The 25,110-nt window shown below is 38.7% G+C and overlaps 1 protein-coding gene across 1 annotated transcript; it reads right to left on the reverse strand.

Moving 5' to 3' along the window:
* Positions 1–16,924: 16,924 nt before the first annotated feature.
* RFK (riboflavin kinase) lies at positions 16,925–24,094 on the reverse strand. The gene is made up of 4 exons (XM_077148454.1): positions 23,823–24,094; positions 22,811–22,962; positions 19,530–19,632; positions 16,925–18,787 (listed from the first exon to the last, which is right to left on the reverse strand). Exons 1-4 carry the CDS (start codon positions 23,902–23,904, stop codon positions 18,654–18,656), a joined length of 471 nt encoding a protein of 156 aa, XP_077004569.1. The 5' UTR covers positions 23,905–24,094; the 3' UTR covers positions 16,925–18,653.
* Between the last annotated feature and the right edge of the window lie 1,016 nt (positions 24,095–25,110).

The following is a 25,110-nucleotide window of genomic DNA, read 5'->3' on the forward strand; positions in this document are numbered from 1 at the left end:
TCAATTTAGCAAAATGTATCAAGAGTCTTTAAAATGTTTGTTCCATTTGATCTCACTAATTCCCTTTGGGAAATATAAACAGAACCAAAGTTTTCACCAAAAAAACCTGTTCATTTTTGTTTATGTATAATGTAAAAATGCTTTACAACACTTTCAAAGCAAGTTTATAAGGACTGTGCAAAATATGCTGTAACAGTTATATAAGCAAGATATAAAAGTTTATGCACACTACCATGTCAAGTTATTTATTCTGAAATAAAAAATAAAAAGTTATGTGGATCATGCCAAAGTGTAGAAAGGAAAGACAAACCAAACAACATTATCTACCTCCAGAGAGCTTAATACTGAGTATAAAACAGAAATGTGTATACATAACCACACTATGAGGGAGAATGAAAGCAGTGTCATAATTCAGGAAAAACATACACATGAACAAAACCACTAAGATCTCTGGAACACAAAGGATAGTGAGACAGTTTTAAAAAAATAGGAAATGGGTGCATCTAAAATGTGTTTTGGAAGAAAAGTTGAAGAGAAATGTTTAAGAAAATAAAAGTATCTTCAGAGCTCGGGGAAATGGAAGGCAAATCTCTAGCTAGACTTTCCTATGGTCAATAAAATGATGAGGCACTTTTTTGCATGAACTTGAAATCAAAGATCAATTTCAATTAAATGTGATAAATGACTCCAGCCTGGAGTTAACATAGGTAAGGTAAAAGTAACACACAGTGTCTCAGTGAACCCTCCTATCTCTTTCCACATCCTTTCCCCTTTTCCGTGCTCTTGTTTCCCATGGCCTGCATGATCCTAAGAAGTGTCAAAAGACTGATCTGCTCTGGCCCAATGCCACCTAGAAGAACTTTGCCCTAATTTCTGTTCCAATAAATGACATCTCATTCTGTCCCATTCATTAACTATTTCAAAATAGGAAGCTCTTTATTTTGTTAATTCTTGGTAGGTGATGCCACGATTAAATTAGCCATTCCTATATTCCTTGTTATGGAGATAGTGTAGCATAATGGAAATATGAGTTTGGGAGTTAAAGATTCCCAGATGGAATGCCAGTTCTGACCCCTTTCTAATGTGTAACCTTGGACAAACTATGGAACTCTTCTTACGCTTCAAGTATGAAAACCTTTAATCTTAGACCATTCAGGCTTGCTGAGAGGATTAAATGAGATTGCATATGTAAGGGATTTTATACAGGAAGGGCTAGAGAATTGCTATCTCACCCTCCAACCCCCCTTCCATATCACTTTTGTACCAGTATTGCCTTGTAAGTATTCTGCCTCCTACAAACCAACTCTTTTGAAAGGTTTTATGAAGCAAGATCATATGAGAGGAAAGTAGGCTTAAATTGCTCTGTAAACGACCTGGAACAAAAGACACAGCCACTCCATCCAAGTCAACTGGGCCTTCCCTTTCTCCTCCACAAAGCAAGCACACTCTAATGAGTGGTTTTACATAATCAGATCAGCAACTGGATTTTCTTATTTGGTTTCTCAGTAGATGCAGAGAAACAGGAGAGTGTTCTTTCAGAAATCTGAGCGATGATTTGCTCCAAACCAAGGAAAAAATAAAATTCATTTTTCACTAAAGTTATAAAAAGAAAGTTGTGGTTAAAGGGCCATAAATTCAATAAGGTGAAGTGTTTGACCTCTAATGAAACCCGTTTTTCTCCCCACAGCTTCTCACTCTCTACAAACTGATTATAGTCCACTCCAGCAGAATAGATGCTTAATAGAAATCCTGTTTATACCTTGCTCATCTAAGAGAGCCCAGGCTTCTACAATAAACTTCTCCTGTTGGCTCAGATCTTTAAAAACTCAATGTTAGTTTGGCTACAATGCCACAGGGAATCTCAAGAATGTGTAGAGAACATTGGGGTAATGGCTGGTGGTGATAGTAGCACAATGTTGTGGATATAATTAATTCCACTGAATTGTACACTTGAAAGAGGCTCAAAGGGGAACTTTTGAGTTGCATATATACATATACAACTTATATATATATATATTTATGCAATATACACACACACATATATATTTATACAACGCACACACGTATATACATATATATAAAACAATTTTAAAATTTTGGAAAAAAATAAGCATTAGTTGGATATTACAGGGCTGTCAAAAGATTGTTTTTGGCCTGATTCCAGAATTCTGTTTTCAGACTGGCTAGCTGATGAAAGTAGCTTGAACAAAGGGACATAGAAACAAAATCAAATTGCAAATCAGGAAGTGTTAGGCAAAAATAAAATCCTTGACAAAGGAGCTGTCTGCTGGGCTGTGAGGGATCATGAAGGTTCTTAGCGTCTGATGCGCCAAGAAGCTCAACGTAGTCTCTTACTCTCTTGGCCTGAGATTGGAATTTTTATTCCCCATGACCCCTTTGGCCAAACTCCATGCTAAGTCCTTTATCGTGTTTGTAACTTCCGTTGCAGCACAGCTGTATACCATCTGGATAATTTCTCTGTCTTGTTTTTCTGTTGATTTTCACTTTTAAAGAGCTGTTTGCCATTTGCCTGTCAAAACAATCTCCCCCCTTATAGTTGGATTTTCATGGATTTAAATAGGCTTGCTTCTTGACATTGGTTGTGAAGCTAAGGGGGTAATACTGTTGTAAACTACAATATGCTACACCAATCTCATTATTTCCTCACTCACCTGTTGTCCATCTTAGACAAGCATGCCACTTGTATTGTGGAAACAGGGAGAAATCAATCAATATTCTCAGGCCAAACATCTGGAATTAGTATCTCAGAAAACTAATTAGGTCAGTCAAGACTGGCAATATAATTTGTGCGGCTATTAAGAATTTCAAGATGGCGGCAGCAGCACATTGAACCAAGTATGAGGCCCTCCTACAGGCAGGACCTGTGGGACCACAGTTTGTCTGCCCTTGAGGCTGACCTTGATGTCAGTTTATTCAGAGCAATGTGAGGCTTGAAAAATGCATCATCTCTTATAGCTACCTCCATGCACATGGGTCAAAGGATTTAGATGCCAAAGGTGATAGCTCTGGGGGGAGAGGAAGAAGAACTCTTTAAAATCTACAAAACAGGTGGATATAAAGAAAACTCTGAGGTAGATCACCTGATATGGAAGAGAAAGAATTTCTCTTTAGATATAAAAAGCATAATTGAGAGTTCTTCTTCAGTCTAGGATATCTGCACTTCCAGTTTTCTCCATGTGATACTATTCAAAGTCATTTGAGATAATACATGTGGCTGTGCGTTTTGTATTGTAAACTTGCAAACATGCATAACAACCAAAGTGTCGACTTTTACTGTTGCCATTTTTAAAGGGAATTATTAATCCCTTCTTAGAAAAGACAGAAACACATTCTGACATTCTGCCTTACCTATCTTCAGCTCTATAACCCTACCAAAGGGTAGGGAAGAGTTCGCATTGTACATAAATCAATCTTTTCATCCTGATCACCATTCCCTCTCCATCAATGTGTTGATTGCATATGGAACCTGCTTGAAAGGCTTTGCTGAGCTCTGAAGGAGAGATGAAGGGCTCACCATATTCACCCAGCCTGTCCTCCCACAGATTGTGATATGGGAACTCTGTTTACATAGTTGAAGGATTGGAAATATTGAAATGGAGGGGGTAGGAGATCACAGGGATGATTCAGAAAAGCATCCCTTCTTTCTACTCTCCCACCCCACCCCCACCCCTGCCTTGTTGGCTTGTAGCAGCAAAGAGAGAAGAAACCAGTGAGGTTCTTCTCTGTCATTTGGAACCATCTGCTTCTCATTCCTTTCCTGAAAACTTTTTTAATATAACACTATGAAATAGATACCAGAGAATGTCTACAAAAGCAAGTGTGTCTTTCTTCAAATGTAGGCTCTTGGGGACCTTTGGCATTTAGAGAAATGTCACCTCTGTGGCTGTTCTGTCCTCTACTTCTCTAAGGTATTGGAGAAGATGAGGGGAAAATCATGCTGCCTTATTCATTGCATCTGGGTGAGGTCACGAGAGCTCATGATTCCATCCATTGAAGGGCATTCAATATATGTTTTCAAGAGACTTCAGTCGCGCTGGGTACCATATGGGAGTGATGGAGATAAAGTCAAATAAACTGGGTTTCCTCTGGGAGACTGCATTCCCCAAAGTCATGGGCGTTAACTTATTAATCCTTCGTAGCCTTAGCACACAGCAGAATGCCTCACACACAATAGCTGCTCCATAAATGTTTGTGGAGTACATATTTGCTTGCAGAAATCATTACATCTTCAGCTAAACAAAACTGGATTTTCTACGCATAACCTAAGGAAGAATTTGCTGGGTCCTCAAAGTTACAATGTTATTTTTGGCCATGAGAAGACATCTCCACTACTACAAAAACAATACTTAATATTCATTGAGCATGAATTATTTTTCATGTACCATTAGAAGCACTTTTCAGAGAGCTGCTCTCTCAATCTTTTTCATCGTCATAACAACCCTAAGAGGTAGGCACTATTGTCCCCATTTTATAGACACTAAGCCACAGAGAAGTCAAAGAAATTGCCTGAGTTTATACAGAATAGACCAAGTTCCAGAGGTCTTCTTCCTGTTTCCCCACATTGCAGCTGTCTGATGCCTTAGGAAGCAAAGCGAAAAGAGAGAATTAAAACAAGAACTTTGCAACTCTTTTGACTGTTACCCACAATAAAAAAACAAAATAAACTTCAAACCAATACATAATTAAAATTGAAACAAAAGTTTAAAGAAGCAATGTTTATCCAAACCACATGATATTTTCCATATTATTATAATTTATTGTTATGTTTTAAAACTAATCATGATCTACTGATTGGATTTCTTAACACATAGTTCAAAAAGCTTTGGGTAAAGGGAAAAAAAAGGAATCCTACCTGGTGGCCTGGCCAGAACCTAACTTGGGGGCCCTCTCAGCCTGCTGTGCTGAAAGCAGATACTCTCTGAATTTTCCCTTCTGGGACCCTTCAAATGCAATGTCTATACTGCCCTCAAAGCACCACAAACAGACTGCTTCCAATAGACCTTCATACCCTGGGCTTCTTGAAATCCTGCCCTGCTTCTGGCTCACTTTACCAAGGTTACTTACTGTATTAGTCAAGGTTCTCTAGAGAAACAGAACCAACAGGAAAGATCTGTAAAAAAATGTGATTTATAAAGGTGTCTCATATAACCATGGGAATGGAAAAGTTCAAAATCCACAGTGCAGCCTGTGAAGTTGGTGGTTCCGATGAAGAGTCTGGACAAACTCCACAGGAGAGGCTCACTGGCTGAAGAAGCAGTGAAAGAGTCTCTCGTCTCCCTTAAAAGTCTTCAACTGATCAGAATATCTTGTTGTGGAAAACACGCTTTAGTTGACTGCAGATGTAATCAACCACAGATGCAGTGAACTAACTGATAATTTAATATACCAGCCTTCCGATTTATCAACCAGCCACAAAATACTCTTGCAGCAATGGTCAGGCCAGTGTTGCCTGACCATACAACTGGGCATCATCACTTGGCCAATTTGACACCGGAACCTATCACAGCAACCATCTTGGGTAGGGTCTCTTTCAGACATGGTGCCAGCCATAATTGTCCATGGGAAACATGTACCATTGCCCCTGCCTCCCCCTTTGAAAATGAAAATATACTCATCTCTATTTTTGCTCTATTGATTAAGGCCAATCCAGCCACAGCTTCTCATATAATTCTTATGTCCCATCTCCCAACCTAAGGGAGCAAAAGTCAAGTTCTCTGATTGATCCACTTACAATGCTTCTCTCACTTGAGAAGATACAGTCAAAGCACACTAATACCTCTCTCCAGAGGAACTCTTTCTTCCACTCTTCAACCACAAACTTTATAATTTGGAGGTGCCTGATGGACTGACCAAACAGGTTCCACAAACTCTTAGTATATACTGGATTTTCTAGGACTTAGTATTGGAATATGGACAATTTAGTATCTGTTACAAAGATTTTAACCTTGGCAGGCTCTACTAAAATATGAAGAATAAAAGAGTTCCATTTTAACATCCTTCTACAGATGGACAGATTAGCACTAAGTGGAGGGAACTGGAAGAGAATGGGTGAAGACTTGGAGTCCTGAATAAGCAATGACAGTTTTGGGATTACGAAGGAATATAACTTGGCTCTGGAAAGTTCATGTACACAGCACTCTACAGTGAACAAAACTGGAAGCCTGAGTCAAATGGAATAATGGCAGGTGCCCAAAGCAATTGCCAGGGATTTAGGACTTAAGCTTGACTTTTGTTGGCCTCTGTGGTCCAATCTGTGAACTGGAGCCTTGGCCCTCCCTCATTCCTCCTGGCTCAGAGACCTTGTTCCTCTCCATAGTGAGTGAAGTTGACTAAGGCTTCTATGTTTGTAAATTTTCTGCCTTTTTGCTGCCTCGGGCTTTGCTAACCTGATCATTTTGCCTGAAACACTCAAGTCAGTGGTGGCAAGGGCCAATGTCCTATAAAGTCTGTTAACGGGTGGCCTGGGCACGGTGCCCATTCATCATCCCGTCATCCCTTGCTTCCGGGGTTCTAAGCCTCAGATGCACACAACTCCAGGGTAGCGCTGCTAAGCTTGATTCTAAGAAGGTAGTTTCCTCTTGACATAGGTTGAAGGTCTGGGTTCTATGCCCTGCTCTGAAACTTTCTACCTACATAGTTTGAATTGCTCTGAGTTTAGTATTGACTTTCAGCTCCTGCATATGATATGTTGTAACAATTATACCTGGTTAAATGTTCATTGTGCTAAATAATGAAGCATTTGGAGGAACAGTAGTGTAAATTTAAAAAGCACATGGAAGATCCTGTTTCTCCAATGCTAATGTTTATCAGTTTACTTTAGCAGTTTGCTGTGTCTGTGTTGACCAGAGGTCAAACAGAACAAACCGAAAGAATGTAATCACTGAAATCTTGAATATCTGCAGTAAAAGGTGGGGACCTCCCTTTTAGTTTGCCTCCTCCTTCTCTTGAATGTTCAATGGGCATCTAGTTTATCTCTGTGTTTGACCTGTACTATATTACAAAGGAGGACATGAGATTCTCAAATATCGTTAAGCTGTTGCAGTAATAATGATATGTCCTATTATTCACTTTTCAAGTCTGTCTAAAGAGAAATGAAAAAGAAAAAAATAGACTTTCAAAAAGGCAGAGAATCTGAGCTAAAATTTCCCTCCAATTTCTGAACAAAAACTTCAAAAACATAGTGAAAATGGATGGCAGTGACAGCAGTATGACATTGTGAGTGTAATTAACACCACTCAATTGTCTACTTGAACGTGGTTAAAATGAAAAATGTTATGTTGTCTCAATAATTATTGTCAGAATAATTGCTAGTCCCTCGCCTCCACCCAAAACATAACAGGAAATCAAATCCACAGAAATTAGTAGGGAAAGGCTGCTGTTGAAATCTGTTATGAATCTCTCAATCAATATTGTTTTTTGTTTTTTTCAAATGTTCAGGAGATAGATTTGAAGAAGAAGAAAAAAACTTCATTTAACAGAAGTAATATATTAGATAGGAACCATTAATAAATTGAAAATACTCTCAAATTCATAAGCCTAACGGCACCCTGGGCAGACCTAGAAAATATTTTTGAAGGTTCAAAGAGGCCTAAAGGGATGCTAACACTTACCTGAATTCCCAAGAGTGAGTCATAGTTAACAGCAGGTATTTGTTTACAGATCCAAGGAGATCTCACACCTGGGAATCTTTTCAATGTGCAGTGTCTCAATACTTAAGTTGGGTTTTAAATTTGTGTCCACGTGGAGGTCAGGCGCAGGGCAACGGGAAACTGAGGCCATCATGCATGAGAAAAAATAGTGTGTAACTCGCAGGTCCCAGAGAGAGGGGAGAGGGGAGCACACGGGCGGAGCAAGAGGAACCGGTGGGCTCGAGCCCTTATCATGCTGCAGGGGTGGAGGTGAGGCCCGGGTGTCAGAATTGGTTAGTTTAAAGCAAACTTATACAAGAGGTGAAAGGACAGGGGGTCTGAGGGTCCTGGGGATATTGAGCTTATGATTTGGGGCCAACTTGGGTTTGGAGTGAATGAGGTGGGTGGTGGCTGCAGATGTAGGTGCTCCAGGGCTGAAGCTGCTCATTTACTAGGCCAAAGGTCAGCGTTGAGGCGCGTGGTTTAGCCAAAGTAAGATGGAGGCTGAGGCAGCACCCCAAAAATGTCTGATGGTTGGTACACAGGAAATTCCCACTCCTCCAGGGTTTACATACAAAAAGTACCCGAGCAGCTATTATAAAATGAAATCTTTGGCATGGGAATTGAAAATGTGAGCAGGAAATGATAAAATCTAATAGTCCCAATTGGAGGGGCCCCGTGCTAAGCCCCATGTCAGCAAAACCAAAATCTAAGTAAATTTCTATCCTCTGTAAATGCCCAGCTTGCCTGGAAGACAGAATTTAGATCAGCCAACCAGCTATCACCAACTTCTTATTCTTACGCCAGCTTATTCCCTCACTGCTAAGCAAATGCCTGCACTAACCATAGTAGGAAATAAGTCTGCATTAAGCAAGGATGATTTCCTCCCTTTGTACTCCCTTATTCTGTCTATAAGGAAGGGCCCGTTGCTCTCTGTTCAGTGATATTCCTCTCTCCCTCTCCAGTTCATGAACTGAATCGATGAATCTCTCTGAGATCTAACCAAATTTTGGTGGAGTTTTTATTTGACCAGCAGGGAAGGAGGGGAAAGCAAGGAGGCCAACTGAATCAAGTAAAAGTTTAAGCATTTCTTAGCAGCAGAGGCCTTTTTATCAAATATTTTCTTTTGTAGAACATATATATAATTGTTAACAGTATGTGGCCTTAATTTAAGCAGGATGGGAAGGGGGCAGAGATGCGCTTGTTAGCTTACCACCTGAGACGGTTTCATGAAAATTATTTTGAAAATCATGCTTCTAGGTCATAGCTGTTGTGACTGAAATTAGTTTGGCCCTGAGCTCCCCGCAACTCAAGATAAAAAGAGAAGCACTATGAGAAACATTTGTTTTTTCTTTTGTCCTTTACATAAAAAAACAAAAAAGGCTTTGTCAGGCTCTGAAACTTTTTCCCTGTTATTTCTAGGCACATAGTTTTGTGATCATCTAATAGTCTATTGAGATAAACAATAATTTTTAGAATAACTGAAGGTATGGATGGATAGCAAGTACTGAGCTAATCATTTACTTCAGGGTTAACTAATAGTAATAGATATATATGATAGATAGATAGATCAATTTTTTTTTTTACTGTCCAGAATCTGAATCCCTTCCCTATGCTTAGGGAATTCCATTGTATGACTCTTTGTGGAAATATGCTTTTCTTTGTAAAAGAAGCTAAAATAACCAGGCACTCAATTTTACATCATTTACACCTCCCTTCCCCATTGCAGCTAAAATATGGGCGCATGACTTAAGCTTGGCCAGCCAGGTAAAGAAACAAAGATACAGAGTTTCCTAGGGCAACAGTGGCAAGGAGCGATGCGTAGGACACAGGTTCTGGTGGCATTTGGGTAGAAGCTGTGGCACCCTCGGTTCAGCAGCGGTGACAACCATCATGGCTGATTCTTGGTCGTGATTTTGCCTCTGGCTGTAATGACCAGAAGTCCCCTTTTTCTCTCTCTCCTTTGTTTTCCCCTCCATTCTCTGAGCCATCTGTCATTCTTCTAATAAATTCCTTCTTACTTCAATCAGCCAGAATTGGTTTCTGTTACTGATAGCTAATTACCTACTTAAATTGAACATGTTTACAAGGCTTGGGTCTGCTTTTGTAAAATACAAAAGATAATACTGTATTTAACCTCAGAAAATTCAACTCCACAGGCTTGTTAGGAAAGAGCTTGAGGGAGAAAAGCAAGAACTTTGTATTTGCTCAGTCACCCTTGCCTGTTCAAACTCAGCCAAGGCCTTTATGCCTCAGAATAAGGAGCCTTAGCTAAAAAGCAAAGAGAAATAAAAGAATTAAAGCTTAGATTTGAGCTTCAAAGAACGCAGATTTTTGCAATTTAATGATAAGTTAAGGAGAATTCATGTAGAACTTCTTGGTTTCTTTTTGTTTTTTCATGAAAGAAAAATAAGATTTATTTCTTTAAATATTACTTTAAATATGTAGACTTCTGTAATTTTTAATAATTTTATTTTTAATTGCGGTAAAATATATATATAACTTAAAAATCATTTCAACCATTTTAATTGGATAATTCTGTGATATAAAGTACATCGACAATATTGTGTAACTTTTTTCTCTATTCTAGTCTATGTTTTAATTGTTCCATACCAGACCACATACCCATTAAGCAATAACTTCCCATTAAGCAATAACTTCCCATTCCCTCAGGCCCCCACCCTGTTAATCACAGTTCTGCTTTATACCTCTATGCAGCTACTTATTCTAAGTATTTCATTTAAGAGAAATCATACAATATTGGACCTTTTGTGCCCTGGCTTATTTTACATAAGATGGTGTCCATCCATATTGCAGCATTCTTCAGAACTTCCTTTTTTTTAAGAATCATGCCTTTGGTTTTAATAAAACATCCCTGGGAGGAACAGTTCTGCAAAGCTCACTGCTGCATTTGCAGAACTATTATCGCCAACGCCATCCTTATACCTTTTAGGAAAAGCTTTTTCCAAGTGTGTTTGCGTCGGCAGGATATTAATAATGGGGAAAGGTTAGTAGGCTTGGAAAAAACAAGTATCTTTCCTGAAGGTCATCCGAGAAGCTTCATGTCAGGTAAGAAAATAAACTTAACACTTTACTAATGAAAAGTATGTGATCCCTAGCAAAAGGATAACTTGCACATCTTAGTTTCCTAAGGCTGCAGTAAAGAGTACCATAAATTGTGAGGCTTAAAGCAACAAAGAGTATTGTCTCAGAATGCTGGAAGTTAGAAATCCAAAGTTAAAGAGTCAGCAGGGCCATGCTTCCTTGGAAGTCCATAAGGAAGAATCTGCTCCAGCTTCTTCTGGCTCCTGGTAGTGGCTTTGCCTGCACTCCGTGGCGTTCTCTGCCTTCATTGTCACATGGCATCCTCCCCTCTGCCTCTCTCCTGTCTGTGCCCAGTTACCTCTTCCTTCATTCAAGAAAAGCCAAAGGGTTCAGCATTTCTCTCTCAACTGTGGAGGCACATGGCGAATTGGAGACAGTCTGCTCGCTTCCTCCCCTGGCTTCTTGTTTCATGAAGCTCCCGCGGGGGCATTCTCCTTCATCTCCAAAGGTCATACTGGCAGGTGGACTCGGTGGTTCTCTCGGCCTCGTGGCTCTGCTTGGCTCATCTGTGGCTTTCTTATGGCTCTAAAAAGGTCAGAACTTCTTTTTTACAGCGGAATTATAATCCATTATGGTACATTCCACATTTTGTTTATTCATTCATCTCTTTTTTAAAAAACTTTTTTATTAATTAAAAAAAAAGTACAGAAAGAAACACAAACATTCATTCATCTCTTGATGGATACTTGGGTTGCTTCCACCTTTTGGCATTGGGAATATTGCTGTAATAAACACTGGTATACAAAATATTTCTTTGAGGCCCTGCTTTCAATTGTTTTGGGTAAGTACCTAGGAGAGGAATTGCTGGGTCATATGGTAATTCTATGTTTAACTCTTTGCAGAACTTGAGTTATCTATTTGCTTTTGGCCATGACTGCTGACTTTAGAACATAATCACCTCCTAAAATGAAGCTCCACTATAGAGAACACTTATGTGAACACTAGAGGCTCTAAACCATGAAAGGTCTCCTTTCCCCAAACACCCCTCAGCAGCTCTACTCCCCCCACCATCCTGCATAACCCAAAGAACTTATAGCCTTAACAAACATATTGACCAATATCCTGGGGCAGGCTGTAGAGCTAAGGTTCCAGCTACCACCCCATGCAGAACAGCAAAGATGTGCCAATCGCCGAGAGTAGAAGTCCAAACACTTCTGCCTACTCCGCGGTACCGTTGTGCCACAGTTGCCAAGGATACACGGCACTCACAAACACTGGTTGGAACAATATTTTATTCACACAGGCAAGACGCAAAGCAAGGTCAGCTTCAGTAATGGGCAACCGTCTCTTATGGCCAATGGGTCCCTCCCAACAGCCCATATGAAGACCCCACTCCCTCCCCACAGGAAACAGATGTGCTAGTCGTATTAGTGAGGTTCCATGCGACTCACATGCTTAAGTGATATATGCAAGCTCACTGGGAGAAGATCTAGGACAAGGCACAGGCTTAATGCCCAGCCGCTAGATAAGGGATGTTCTGGGCTCAGGGACTCTGACTGGGGCTGCAGATCATACGATGACTGCTTTCCCAAATAAAGGCAATGTGACATTTCAAATCTACCTCCAAAGGGAAAAATTATAAATACTATATAGATGACATCTCTGTTGATATCTTCACTTTCCTCCCAGTTTAACTGCTCATTGCTGCTTCTGTAGGAGAAAAGAGAGGAGAAGGGGAAGAGAAGAGATGGGAGGGGAAGGTGGGAGAAGACTCCTATTTTAAGTTTCATAGCAGGGTTCCCCCACCCATTGTTGGCATGTTGTGATGGTTCAACACCTCCAACCAGAAGGAACATTTTACATTCTTTTCACCAGATTTGAGGATGGCATTTGAGGATAGATTTGAATCCAAGTCTATCCTCTCCCAAATTCAAATCTTATCCATCAAGATAAAATGTGCATTTGAATTTCATAAAACATGCATAGCAATTAGGAAGGAGTTTACTGTCTCACTATCCTCTAATAAAGATTGAAAAAAAAAGTCCTCTAACCAAATCCTTCCTGCCACCATAAATAAAGCTTTAAGAAACAGCTACACCCATTCATTTACATATTGACTATGACTGCTTTCTTTTGTGGCAAAGTCTGAAGTATTTACTATCTGTCCCTTCACAAAAAAAGTTTGTCAACCCTGCCCGAAGGCAAAGGGAAAACAAAAGTCCTTTAGAATAGAGCTACCCAAAGTGTGGTCGAAGCACTAGCAGTGGTCTAATAACTGGTGGTTGCTCATCCAGAACTGAGATAAATACAGAAATTGTGAATGTTTTGAAATTTTTATAGCATTCTCGTACTGTCGAGTCATCCAAGCAAGTGGTTTTTTTTTTTTTTTTTCTGGTAATTAATTTTATTGTATTTTTTCGACATATGGGTTCAGGGGGCAGGCCACGGTGGCTCAGCAGGCAAGAATGCTCGCCTGCCACGCAGAGGACCCGGGTTCGATTTCCAGTGCCTGCCCATGTAAAAAAAAAAAAAGAAATACGGGTTCAGGGATGATTGGAAATAACAAAAATCTATAAGACACAAGTTTGTAAAAAGAAAAATTCAAGAGATAAGACAACACACCACAATGACTCCAACTAGGCCTCTGTAGATAAGGGAACTGAGATCTCTTGGGAAGGTTTTATCAGAAGAACAGAACAGAACTGTGGGAGACAACCCGACCAGCATGAAAAATTTTCTCCCAAGGTGGGTTCCCAGCGAAGCTTTCTCTAATTCTGTTGGGGTGTTCATACTCTAGTATCAGAGATATGTCTATTTTGAATTAATCAACAATTGGGTACATTGAGTACAGACTACTTTCTATCCACAAAGTGCTCCAAGAAGTTTACCGTGGGCGGGCCGCGGTGGCTCAGCGGGTAAGAGTGCTTGCCTGCCGTGCCGGAGGACCCCGGTTCGATTCCCGGCCCTAGCCCATGTAAAAAACAAACAAACAAACAAAAATATAATAAAACAAGAAAATGTTTAAAAATGTTTCCCTTTCTTCCTCCCTTCCTTCCTTCCATCCTTCCTTCCTTCTCTGTCTTTCCTTCCCTTCCTCCCTCTCTCTAAAAAAAAAAAAAAAGAAGAAGTTTACCGTGGAGGTAAAAGAGTTAAAGGGATTACAAAAAATTAGACACTAGCGCTTGTGGGAGGTTGCTGCGAGAGGCTGTTGTGACTTTGGTTTGTAAATACATGTATTCTCTAGTGGCACTCAAACATATACATCTCCCTTCGCGAAATGCCTTGCAGCCTAACTGAATAATGAAATCCCTTGAGACCCTTAAGAAAGGCGAATGTGTATAGGATTAGTGATCTAGAAAATCATACTGAAAAGTAAATGATAGGCAGCGCACTCTCTTTACAAGAAGCTTCCTTCCACATGCCAGCAGGTAAATTTCTATGCAGGGAAAGCTTTTTCAACTTTCATGCTGATATGGGAAATAAAGACAGGCTGAAAATAAATGATCAATTAGAAAAGGAAGAGCAAACTACACAAAAGTAGAATAATAATATACCTATATGTATATATTTAAACACATATGCATGTATTTAGAGAGTTCTAAAAAGCTAGGAATCATGTTCAGATAAAGTATAAAAATTAAAGCAATGGGTCCAATTGTTAATCTTTTAGACAGCCTCTAAACATATAATTAACTTTTTAAAGACTAACTTTAACAATTTTAATAAAAACACATCTATACATAGTTTAAGGAACCAAATTTTTCAACAAGATACATACATATATATATGTGTATATATGTATTTGTTTTGTTTTTCACGACATGGGCAGGCACTGAGAATCAAACCCAGGTCTCTGACACAGCAGGCGAGAACTCTACCACTGAGCCACCGTTGCCCTCTACAAGTTATACTAAGAAAAAGAAATATTAACCTGTTTGCTCCCATTATCCAACGCATTTCCCACTCCTGAGAAGCAATCAATTTCTAAGTGAGATGCTTGTACTATTGCTTCTTGTGTTTTCAGAATAAGCATCTATGTATTTCTCACTAACAGAAGACGAGGATTTCTTTTCCACATTCTTTCCTTCCATTTCTGTCTTTTATACTTCCCTCCTCACCCCTGCAATAAATTTATATCCTGTTATATGAAAATTCAGTCTTAATTCTTAGGACTATGCAAATTATATTCACAGCTGAGCTACAGAGAGTATTAATAATTTTTATTTGTGCACAAAGAAATACAAAGCTCGTTGCATTTTCACAAAGGGAGCAGCACTCCCTGTAACTGTAGCCCAAACCTAGAAACAGGACAGAACACCGAGTACCCTTTGTGCTCATTCCCTTCCCAGGGTGACCACCACCCTAAACTCTAGCACTATAGATAGGTTTTGTCTGTTTTTGACATTTATTTAAGTAGAATCATACAGTATATATTTCTTTCTTGTTTATTTTGTTGTTTTTCCAGCTTCTTCTAAGATGAAACCTTCGATCATTTATCTAACTTCTGATCAACATTTCTAGTCTACTATGCAGTTAAAACTATAAATCTTGGTTTTACGTAATTGCCTGTAAAACAAGCTGGGGCTCAACGTCCACTTATCACCCGACTAAAAGGCAGCCAACTGTCTAATGTAGTCAAAGCCACACCACAGTGTGGAAGGGTGGATTTGGAGCTGACAGACAATAGGTATATTATGGACTTTGTACTTAACCCATGTACTGAGTTGTTAATTTCATTTGTGCTTTTCAACATGTAAATTCTATTTTGGACAATTCTTAAGTCCGGCTAGTCATTTTTTATAGGACCTTGTTATATTACCATTTTCTGATAGCCTCTTACTTCTTTACACGTATTATTTTTGTTTATTTGTTCTTTGCATGGACAGGCACTGGAAATCAAACCTGGGACACCAGCATGGCAGGCGAGATCTCTGCCTACTGAGCTATCGTGGCCCACCCATTTCTTTACACATATAAAGTCATTTCAAATTATCTGCAAAACCATCTTCACCAATTCCAAGCAGACTTCTGCTTACATGTTGTGGTGAGAACTATGTCATATGGTCATCCCTAGCTGCTTAAATTTTTATTAGAGAGACTGAGTTTACAGAAAAATCATGCATGAGACAGAATTCCCATATACCACCCTATTAATACCTTGCCTTGGTGTGGCACATTTGTTATAATTCAAGAAAGCAAATTTTTTATCTGTACTATTGATAGCCCATGGTTTTAATTAGGGTTCACTGTATAGTGCAGTTTCATGGATTATTATTATATTTATCCTATTAACATACAATATAACATTTCCCCTTTTAACCACATTCAGATATATATTTCAGTGCTGTTAATTATGTCCACGATGTCATGGTACCATTATCACCATTCATTACCAAAACATGTCCATCATTCCAAATATGCCTAGCTGCAAGCTTTGAAGCCACCACAACTGAGGAAGAACAAGGGCTACGAGGATGAATTTTTAAAGAACAAGATGAGAATGTACACACAATAGAGATGGGTACAAATCACAAGGTTATAGAATCACGTTTTGGAGTCGACATCATGTAAGGGAACTCAGACCTCGTTATTACATTCTTCTGGCTCTTACGGGTTCAACCCATAATGAGGACCCTCAAGTTCAGAAAACAAACTTTCGGAAGTGGAAAACCAATAGCTCTGTGAATGCTCTCCAAGTAAACCTTAGTCATGGTGCTGCCGGTATAAAAAAACAAGGCATGGGCCTTGGCTGTAGAGCTACCACTGCATGAAAAGTTTTCCTACAGCTGCCACCTTTAATAACTTGCTACTTAGGGTCTTTAACACACCTTAAAGTAATAATTGGCTGCTCTTCCCTAGGCTTAAAAATAAAGCCAACAAACTAGGAACTTATATACAGATAGATAAGGTCAAAGATTCAAGTTTACACAGAAAGAAAAATACCTTAGTCAAGATTTATTTCAATACCTGGAAACATTCAGATTAATTAAATGGTATTACCGTAACTTCTTAAAATACATAAATATAAACTTCATAAAAAACATTTGAAAACGTTGACACAGATTTCCAAAAACAACGGCCATTTAAAAAATACAAGGCAACAATAAAATATCAAAGAACTTTCATATACTTAAATGAGGACATAATTAGCAGCAAACTAGTCAAATAAACAGAAATCTGTCTTCACATTTTGGATGTTTAACTCTGCTTCATAAAATAACTGAGGCATCTTTTGTTCAAGCATTTTATTTCTAACATTAAATTACATTATCTAAATATCTTTATAAATGAAAAAAGACACATACTACTGTTTGCCAGTCATACACCATCAAGTAAAATACAACCGAATATCCATGTTTCCCGATAATCCAATGTGACTTTAGATGTTTTTCTATATACTTTATTCTAATTTACTTATGCAAATTAGGGAAACTTATTAATAATGGGTTGTTTACATCTTTACAATTATCTTCCATATACTGCTCCTCCTTTCCAAAAAATTCAGTGCTCAAGTGAAAAATGATACAATGTAGTTATTTCAGAGGTCCAAAGCAATCTGTAACCTTCATTTCCTAAATATCAATTTCAAATTTCTCCCTACATAAACAAAGACTCAAACAGCCAAAATTCAGTTAGCAGGAAGGAAAATGTATGAGATATAGATTTAACTAGAACTTTATGCTTTTCCCCCAAACTACAAGCACTCTTTAGTCTGGCATTGAACATATACTAGTTTAGATTTTTTTCAGGCTTGTAATTAACATAAAAAAGATTTATTTCAAGCTTTTTTATAATTGAACTGGCTCTTAAATATTCTCAGGGGAGAGGAGTCCCAAGAATTTGTGTTCTTTAAGAAACTGGCATATATAAATGGTATACATAAATGAACAGCTGTATGTTCAGCCAAATCTTGAAGAAACTGGTATCTTTCTCCTAAAAGTACAACGCAGATATTCAATCTCCTGTGAGTGTACAATTGTAAGCTAATCTAAATGGAAAAAACAAAATGAAAAACTCGACACTGACAACTGTTTAAAAGAAAAAAGAACCGATCCCCCCCAAAAATGCTGAAGAACAAGAGTATCTCCTCTTAAAGAGAAAAATGTTATCCAACACAAAAAATGAGAACTACAGAATTGAAAACTAGATTTTTCTTTGACTTAAAATACAAAAAAAATAAAAAACAAAAAAAATTTTTAAAAAATAGTGGATGGAGGAAGACCATTTACAACTGAGGCAGATTAATATAAAAATGGAAAATGGAGTACAATGATTTCATCTCATGAAGGAAATGACTGAAATGAAATTTCACAAGTCTTCATATCTATAATAAACTATATTAATGTGAAAAAATATCAGTACACAATTATCTAAAATACAAAGTCTGAATTTTTTCCTCTTAGGTTCATAATAGACTACCAAACCTGTTTAATGCATTTACTTGTACAAGCCTCTCTGTTTTGCAGCATATGCTCTATAAGTACCTACTTACATACTGGTATTTTAAGAATCATGCCTCATCTCAAACTTTTTACCCATTATATATACGTTGTTGTTTTGCATGGGCAGGCACCGGGAATAGAACCCGGGTCTCCATCATGGCAGGCAAGAACTCTGCCTGCTGAGCCACTGTGACCCACACTTATTATATATATGTTTTATTTTCAACATAAGAAACGTAAGACCTTCCTAATTGGTACATTTTAGGATGCTTTTGGGTTTTTAATTAACATATTACATAAAAACAATCTTGAATTTTACATGAAATCTTTTTATTACTGTGGCATGATGGCTTTAATTTAACAGCTGAAGCATAAATATAGTAATTACATTGTACTGTTTAAACTAATTCATAGCTACAGGAAAATGACTGATTTTGAAAATATCACCAACATGAGACTATGTAGTTATGAGCAGTGAAATACAGGAAAACAGTGAATGAATAAATAAGATGTTTTCTCAGCAGTGGCCATTCATTATTTTGCTATTAGGAACATGGAAGAAAGTGTCTTCTTTTACTTTCAAGTGTTCTGGTAATTCTAGTCGTTTCTTAGCTTCTTCAATATCACCCTGAATTGCTGAAATAAGTGATTCTGTAGAGAGAAGATATCAGGTAAAGATGATTGTGTCACTGCCTTAAAGAAAAATCTGTAATATTCAAAGTAAAAATCCTACGAAGTAGACAAGCTGAAATATATAGAGCATAATTTAAATTCAATTTGCAGTTATAAATTTTCCTTTTATTGTAGCAACCAACATATATATATATATATATATTCCTTTTGGAGGACTATATGGTTCTAAAATTTACAGACTTACAATGACTATTCCATCCCTACTTCCAGACTTCTTTTCTCTTTGAGACTTAACAATTGTAAAAAACTTTACAACAGAATTAAAACTACACACTACACTGATACCTCATACCACTTATTTCCAATGTTCTCTGATGTACTATTTCTCATATTTCAAACATTTCTAAACTATCCATTATACATCACAATACTCTTGTTATTTAAAATATTAAAAAATGCTGGAGAGAAGTATCTTATAGTCCAGTCAAGAAAGGCTCCAAAGTATCCTGGTTGGAATCTAGGCTCCATCAGTTACTGTACATGCTAATTTCTTCCTTTACAAAATTGGTACAACACTGCTACCTCATATTCTTGCTACACGAGATGAAATGAGTTAATTCATGTAAAGCACTTAAAACAGTGTGTGGCACACATAATATGCCAAATATTCTCTGGCCTATCATCACTATTACTAATAGTAGCAGGAGAAATAGTTGTAGTAGCAGTAATAATATTTAAGAAAATGTAAATGAGAACTTACCTAAAGAATCAAAGTTCTTTTCTGGTCTGAGGTAACCAATGATAGCCACATTGAGCATTTCTCCATAGAAGTCCTCTTTAAAGGTATGTATGATGTGAGTTTCCTACAATCAGGAAATGTTAGATTACTATCAGATTACAAAGCATCTGAAATTTGAAATATATCATCATGTTTACTGTGGGTTAGGGTTAATACAAATGAAACAACTGACCTTTGTTCATGTTTTAAAGATTTAATCAAAGTGCATTTTTTTCCCTGAATTTTTCCATCATCCTGTTTTAGTCTTTGTCCTTTCATTTAAAGTTTAAAATCAGGAGGTAGTAGACATGTTATACCACAGAAGTGGTATGAGTCAATATATAATAGGAAAAACTGCCATGTGCCAAAAGGAGATGAGAGTTTTATCAAAGAGAAAAAAAAAAAAAGTGAGCAAAGACTGCAAAGTAAGAACAAGCAAAGTATAAGAGATGTTATTACCGGGTTATAGAAACCTCTAGGGGGTAGGCAGAGCTCAAGACTGATGTGGGATCAGGCAGGAGAGACAATGAAGGCTCCTGACCAGAACGTAATGCAACAAATGGGTACAAGACACTGAGGCAAACAGTGGAGACAGATGATGACTGGGCATCTATATAGCTCAGACGAATCATCCAAATTATAGCACTCTCCCATAAAGAACTAATCCGTGTCAAAAGCAGAAAGACCAGTTAGGAGATCAATTAAACACAGACATAAGATGGCAGAAGCTGAACTAGGATGGTGGCACTGCAAATGGGAACATATAAACATTTTAGAAACATGTTACTTGATATTAGAAGTAAATTTTGAAATGTAATATATGAAAATCTAATATATGAAGTAATTCTTAAATCTAAAGTATCTGTCACAAATTGGCAACATCATCAGAATAATACAAATAATAAGAGCAAATTATACTTAAAGAACAACCTATTTAAAACAAGTCTGAATTCAATAACTAAAGAGTTTATTCTTTCCTATCTAAAATATATCAAGTTTCCTGTATGGACTTATAATACGATTCAGACCCAAAATAGGAAAATTCATACAGAACTTCCAGATTAAGAGTTTTATTTTACTTTTCAACAGATAAAACTTCTTTTATAACACAGCTCTTACCTAGGCTTTGATTTTATTAGATTACTAAGTCTAAATAGCCTATATAAGGGTTTGAAATGACATGGTATACTGATGAGGTTTAGCTGAAGCAGGGTAGTCCTATGGTAAGAACACTTCATTAAGAATCAAAAGTCTGGGGGTTCCACACTTGGCTAATCACATAACCAATCTCTCTGAGGTCAGTTTTCCTGCCTGTAATTGAGGGTGTTGCATTAGAAAGTAAAAGGAGCCCTACGGTTTTATGACTATTAACAATAAATCTGATTTACACTCTTTTCAGTAAAAACTTTGAATAAAAAAGATACTAAAATATCTAATACCTTGACAATAATAATTACAAAGAAATTGTAAAGATATATACTCTCCCTAAATTGACCCAAAGGTTCAATGCTATTCCAATCAAAATCCTAGGTCATTGTTTTTTAATGGTAGAAACTGGCAAGTGATTCTAAAATTTATATAGAAAAGTAAAAGGCCAAAATTATCCAAAAAATCTTGAAAACTGGAGGACTTACACAACCAGATATCAAGATCTACTCTAAAGCTATGGGAATTAAATGTCATAATGGCCAAAAGACAGAGAAGCACACCAAGTATATGTGGGTATATTTCTGGAGTCTCACAGGTAAAAAAAAGTCATTTGATTTATGACCCAAGTAACAATATAGTGTGTGGGGAAAGAATGGTATTTTCAATAAGTAGTGCTGGGTCAATCTGATAATGTGGAAAAAAAATTTTTTTTAATTTATTTATTAAAAAAATTAACAAACAAAACATTAACATAGCATCCCATTCTACATATATAATCAGTAATTCTTAATATCATCACATAGTTGCATATTCATCATTTCTTAGAACATTTGCATTGATTTAGAAAAAGAAATAAAGACAACAGAAAAAGAAATAAAACGATAACAGAGGAAAAAAAATGATACATACCATACCCCTTACCCCTCGCTTTCATTTATCACTAGCATTTCAAACTAAATTTAATGACCCCTGCCTCACCATTATAATCAAAACTGAATTTCATGAGAAAGGTAAAACAATTAAGCTTTTAGAGAAAATACAGATAAGTATCTCTGGAACAGGGAGAGGTTTCTTAAACAGAATATGAAAAGCACTAATAATAAAAAAAAAAGTATCTTCAAAAGATACTTTTCAAAAGTGAGTAAAAAAGGCAGCATGAAAAACGAGAAAGGATTATTTGCAATACACAGTCCCCCAAAGGAACTGGATCTATAATATATTAAGAATTTCTTTAAAATAGTAAGACAGACAATTTAATTTTTTTTAAATTAGGCTTGAATGGGCACTTCATAAATGTGTTACTGGGAAAGAAAAACTCTGAAAACTATGAAACTCCTACAAACAGAAAGTTAAGTTTCTTCTAACAATGGAAGGATTTCCTAGGCATTCCTTAACTGGATCTACAGTATTTGTTATTTGAGTAGCTAATAAAGGAGAATTAGTCACAAAATAATCTCTCCTCTCCCTTTCTTTGCTTCCTTCATTCTACAAAACAGCATTGTCTGTTCTTTCACTAATTTGTTTCCTTTTCTCCTCTCACAATTTGCATATCTTTAAGTAAATGCAATACTGAGCAAAAGGTTAGGTAGTTTTGGGCCAATTCTATTGTTTAAACCAACACTTCACCCTAGTTTTCCAAATGACATATTTCTCTACTATGAACTCTTCAAAGATGATGAGATTTAGATTAACTGTATATCTGTTTTCTGCCACACACACTTCAAATGAGTGAAAGATTCAAAAATCTCTGGCAGATAAAACAAATCTATATGGGTCCTGGGAAAAAAGTAGGGCAAAAGACCAGTATTTACAAAATATTTACAAAAATCTTGTGTGAAGATCATCTCGTAATTACATCGGAAAGCACCTTCTCTGTAGTAAGCAGATCTGCCCTAATAGGTTAGCCAAGTAATTAAACAGTGAGTCAACTGCTACATTAACTGTTACAAGCTCCATTTTATGAAACATCCTTCAAGCATGCTGGCTACCAAAAGCTCTGATGTTAAATTATGTTGTGATTCCCACCAGAGTTCTATGTGCATCTGTACTGAGATAGGAAGACTCTAAATCATCTCATTTTCAGTTACCATACAAGAGGGAAATACAATTCTTACCATGGACTTTTTCGTATTCTTGTAGTATGGGTTCCATCCTATGCTCACCACCATCTTATGGACATTTCCACTTCCAACACTGGCCCAACCATAATAAATGCCAGTGGATAGATCAGTTGGAAGATTATCGACTACTTGTTCAGGAAAGTTAGCTAAACAACAGAAGTAAATATTCTGAGTTTTAAGAGTTTTACATTAAATAATTTTAAAAATTACAAGCAATTCTAATCTAAACCATTAAGCGCAAAAGATTCTTCTCATATACCAATCCTATCCTTCCATTCCGGCTTGGATTTTTTTCTCTTCTTCCGAATCACATGGAAAAAAAAATCTTATTTTTGAGTTAAGCAGGCCTCGGACCCAAGCTCAAAGACTGGTTTAACAGGTAAAAGGGTAGCCCTGGAATGCAGTTGTTTTTTTTTTTGTTTGTTTGGTTTTTTCCTGAAGGTCTCTTAGGTGACTGTAATGCACCAGGTTTAGAAAGACAGGGGCCAAGGCTCTAGAACACTTTCATTTTCAAGGGTAAATTGAGATTACAATAACTCCGGATTACCAGAGTTAATACAGACAGACCAAAAGCGATATATCTGGCTCTTACTTAATTGAGTTAACTCTCGAGCACCAAATAATACCGGATTTTAAGAAAAGAAAACCTTGAAGGTACCTTGAGAATTCTGCCAATATATGGGCAAGAGGCCTGCCACGTCTGGCAGGCAACTCTATACTGGCTGGACAGGGAGGCGGCTATAGGGAATCCTGCGATCAGCTCTCGCTACCTGCCCTCACGATACCCAACCTGGGTCCCCGGAGTGTTCCGAGCCAAGTTCAGGCTCGTGCTCTCCAACCCAACCAAAGATCCTCCGCTCCAACGAAGCGGGTACCGGGCGAAGGGGAGGCCAGCACCTCTGCTCGCGACCCCGGAAACACCAGCATCCGGTCCCAGGCCCACTCCCTGACCTCCCCGCACGCGACTCCGTCAGGGGGCCTCGGCGCCGCGCCGCCCCGCGCTCACCAGTAGGGATGCCCAGCTGCTTGGAGCCGCGACCGAAGCCCCGCACAACCTGGCCGCGACAGAAATAGGGTAGGTGCCTCATGACGCCACCCGCTTGCGGGGCGGGGTGCGGCCCAGTCTGCGCCTCCGGCGGAGTCGCCGTCTAGGCGGTGCCCGGAGCCTCCCGAACCCACCAGAAGACACGGAAGGGAGCTCGGCCACTCGCGCGCACAACTGGCCGCGTGGCTACGACCAGGCGCCGCGGCGGGTCCCTCACGGCGCTGACCCAGCGGAAGCTACCGGGTGCTCGAAAGGTTGCGTCTCGGCCCCCTGGTGCGGCGGCGGCGACGGAAATAGGTGCGGGAGTGGGCGGGGAGCACGACTCGGACTGGCCGGCAGAGTGGGAAAGCCCCGAGGCGCCGCGATGCCGCCGCGATGCCGCCACGCGGCGGAGACTCCTTGCGCTGAATGGTCCGCTGCCTGCTCGGTTTCCGTAGCCCCGCCCCGCGTGGACCCGCCCCCCGCCGCCCAGCGACCGAGGCTCCGGCGCACCAATCCTCAGCCAACCCCCAGCCAACCCCCAGCCAACCCCCAGCCAACCCCCAGCCAACCCCCAGCCAACCCCCAGCCAACCCCCAGCCAACCCCCAGCCAATCCTCAACCACCGGGCTTGGTCTCTCAGGCCCCAGGCGGTGGAAACTGTTGGCGGGAGCTTGGGAAGTTGCCGGCTGGCGGCGGAAGAAGCGTTCTGAAATACTGCTCAGTACCTATTCGCCTTCCTCCTCCTCACTGCTGCGCTAGCCTGTGTTCTTTAGTTCCTTGGCAACTAAGTTGAAGTTTAGTTCGATCGTTGGTCATCATTCATTCGCTCTTCAAACATTTGTTAAAGCTCCGACGTTCCAGCTCAAAGATCACCTTACGGGAAGTGGCCCTCCACCCCCCTCTCCCCGACCTCTGACTGGGGTGAGAAGCTTACATATCAGAATGTCAGCCCCAGAGGTGCAGGTCCTTGACTTAAGCGGGAACCCCAAGGCTTTGCGAAAGGGTACAATTATGAAACACTCCTTGAGGAGGGAGGCTGCCGCCTACCCACCCTGCTCTCTTTAGGGAGTCTCCTTGACAATAGACCTGATAAGACTCCACCGCTTGATATATATATATATATATATATATATATATATATATATATATATATATATATATATATATATATATATATATATATATATTTTAACCTATTGATTTTTAAAAACAAATTCGTGGGCCTTCTGTCCTTTGAAACTGTAAACACCTCTAAAATTAGCTTAGG

The sequence above is a fragment of the Tamandua tetradactyla genome, chromosome 2 (assembly GCF_023851605.1).
Source record: "Tamandua tetradactyla isolate mTamTet1 chromosome 2, mTamTet1.pri, whole genome shotgun sequence".
NCBI lineage: Eukaryota > Metazoa > Chordata > Mammalia > Pilosa > Myrmecophagidae > Tamandua > Tamandua tetradactyla.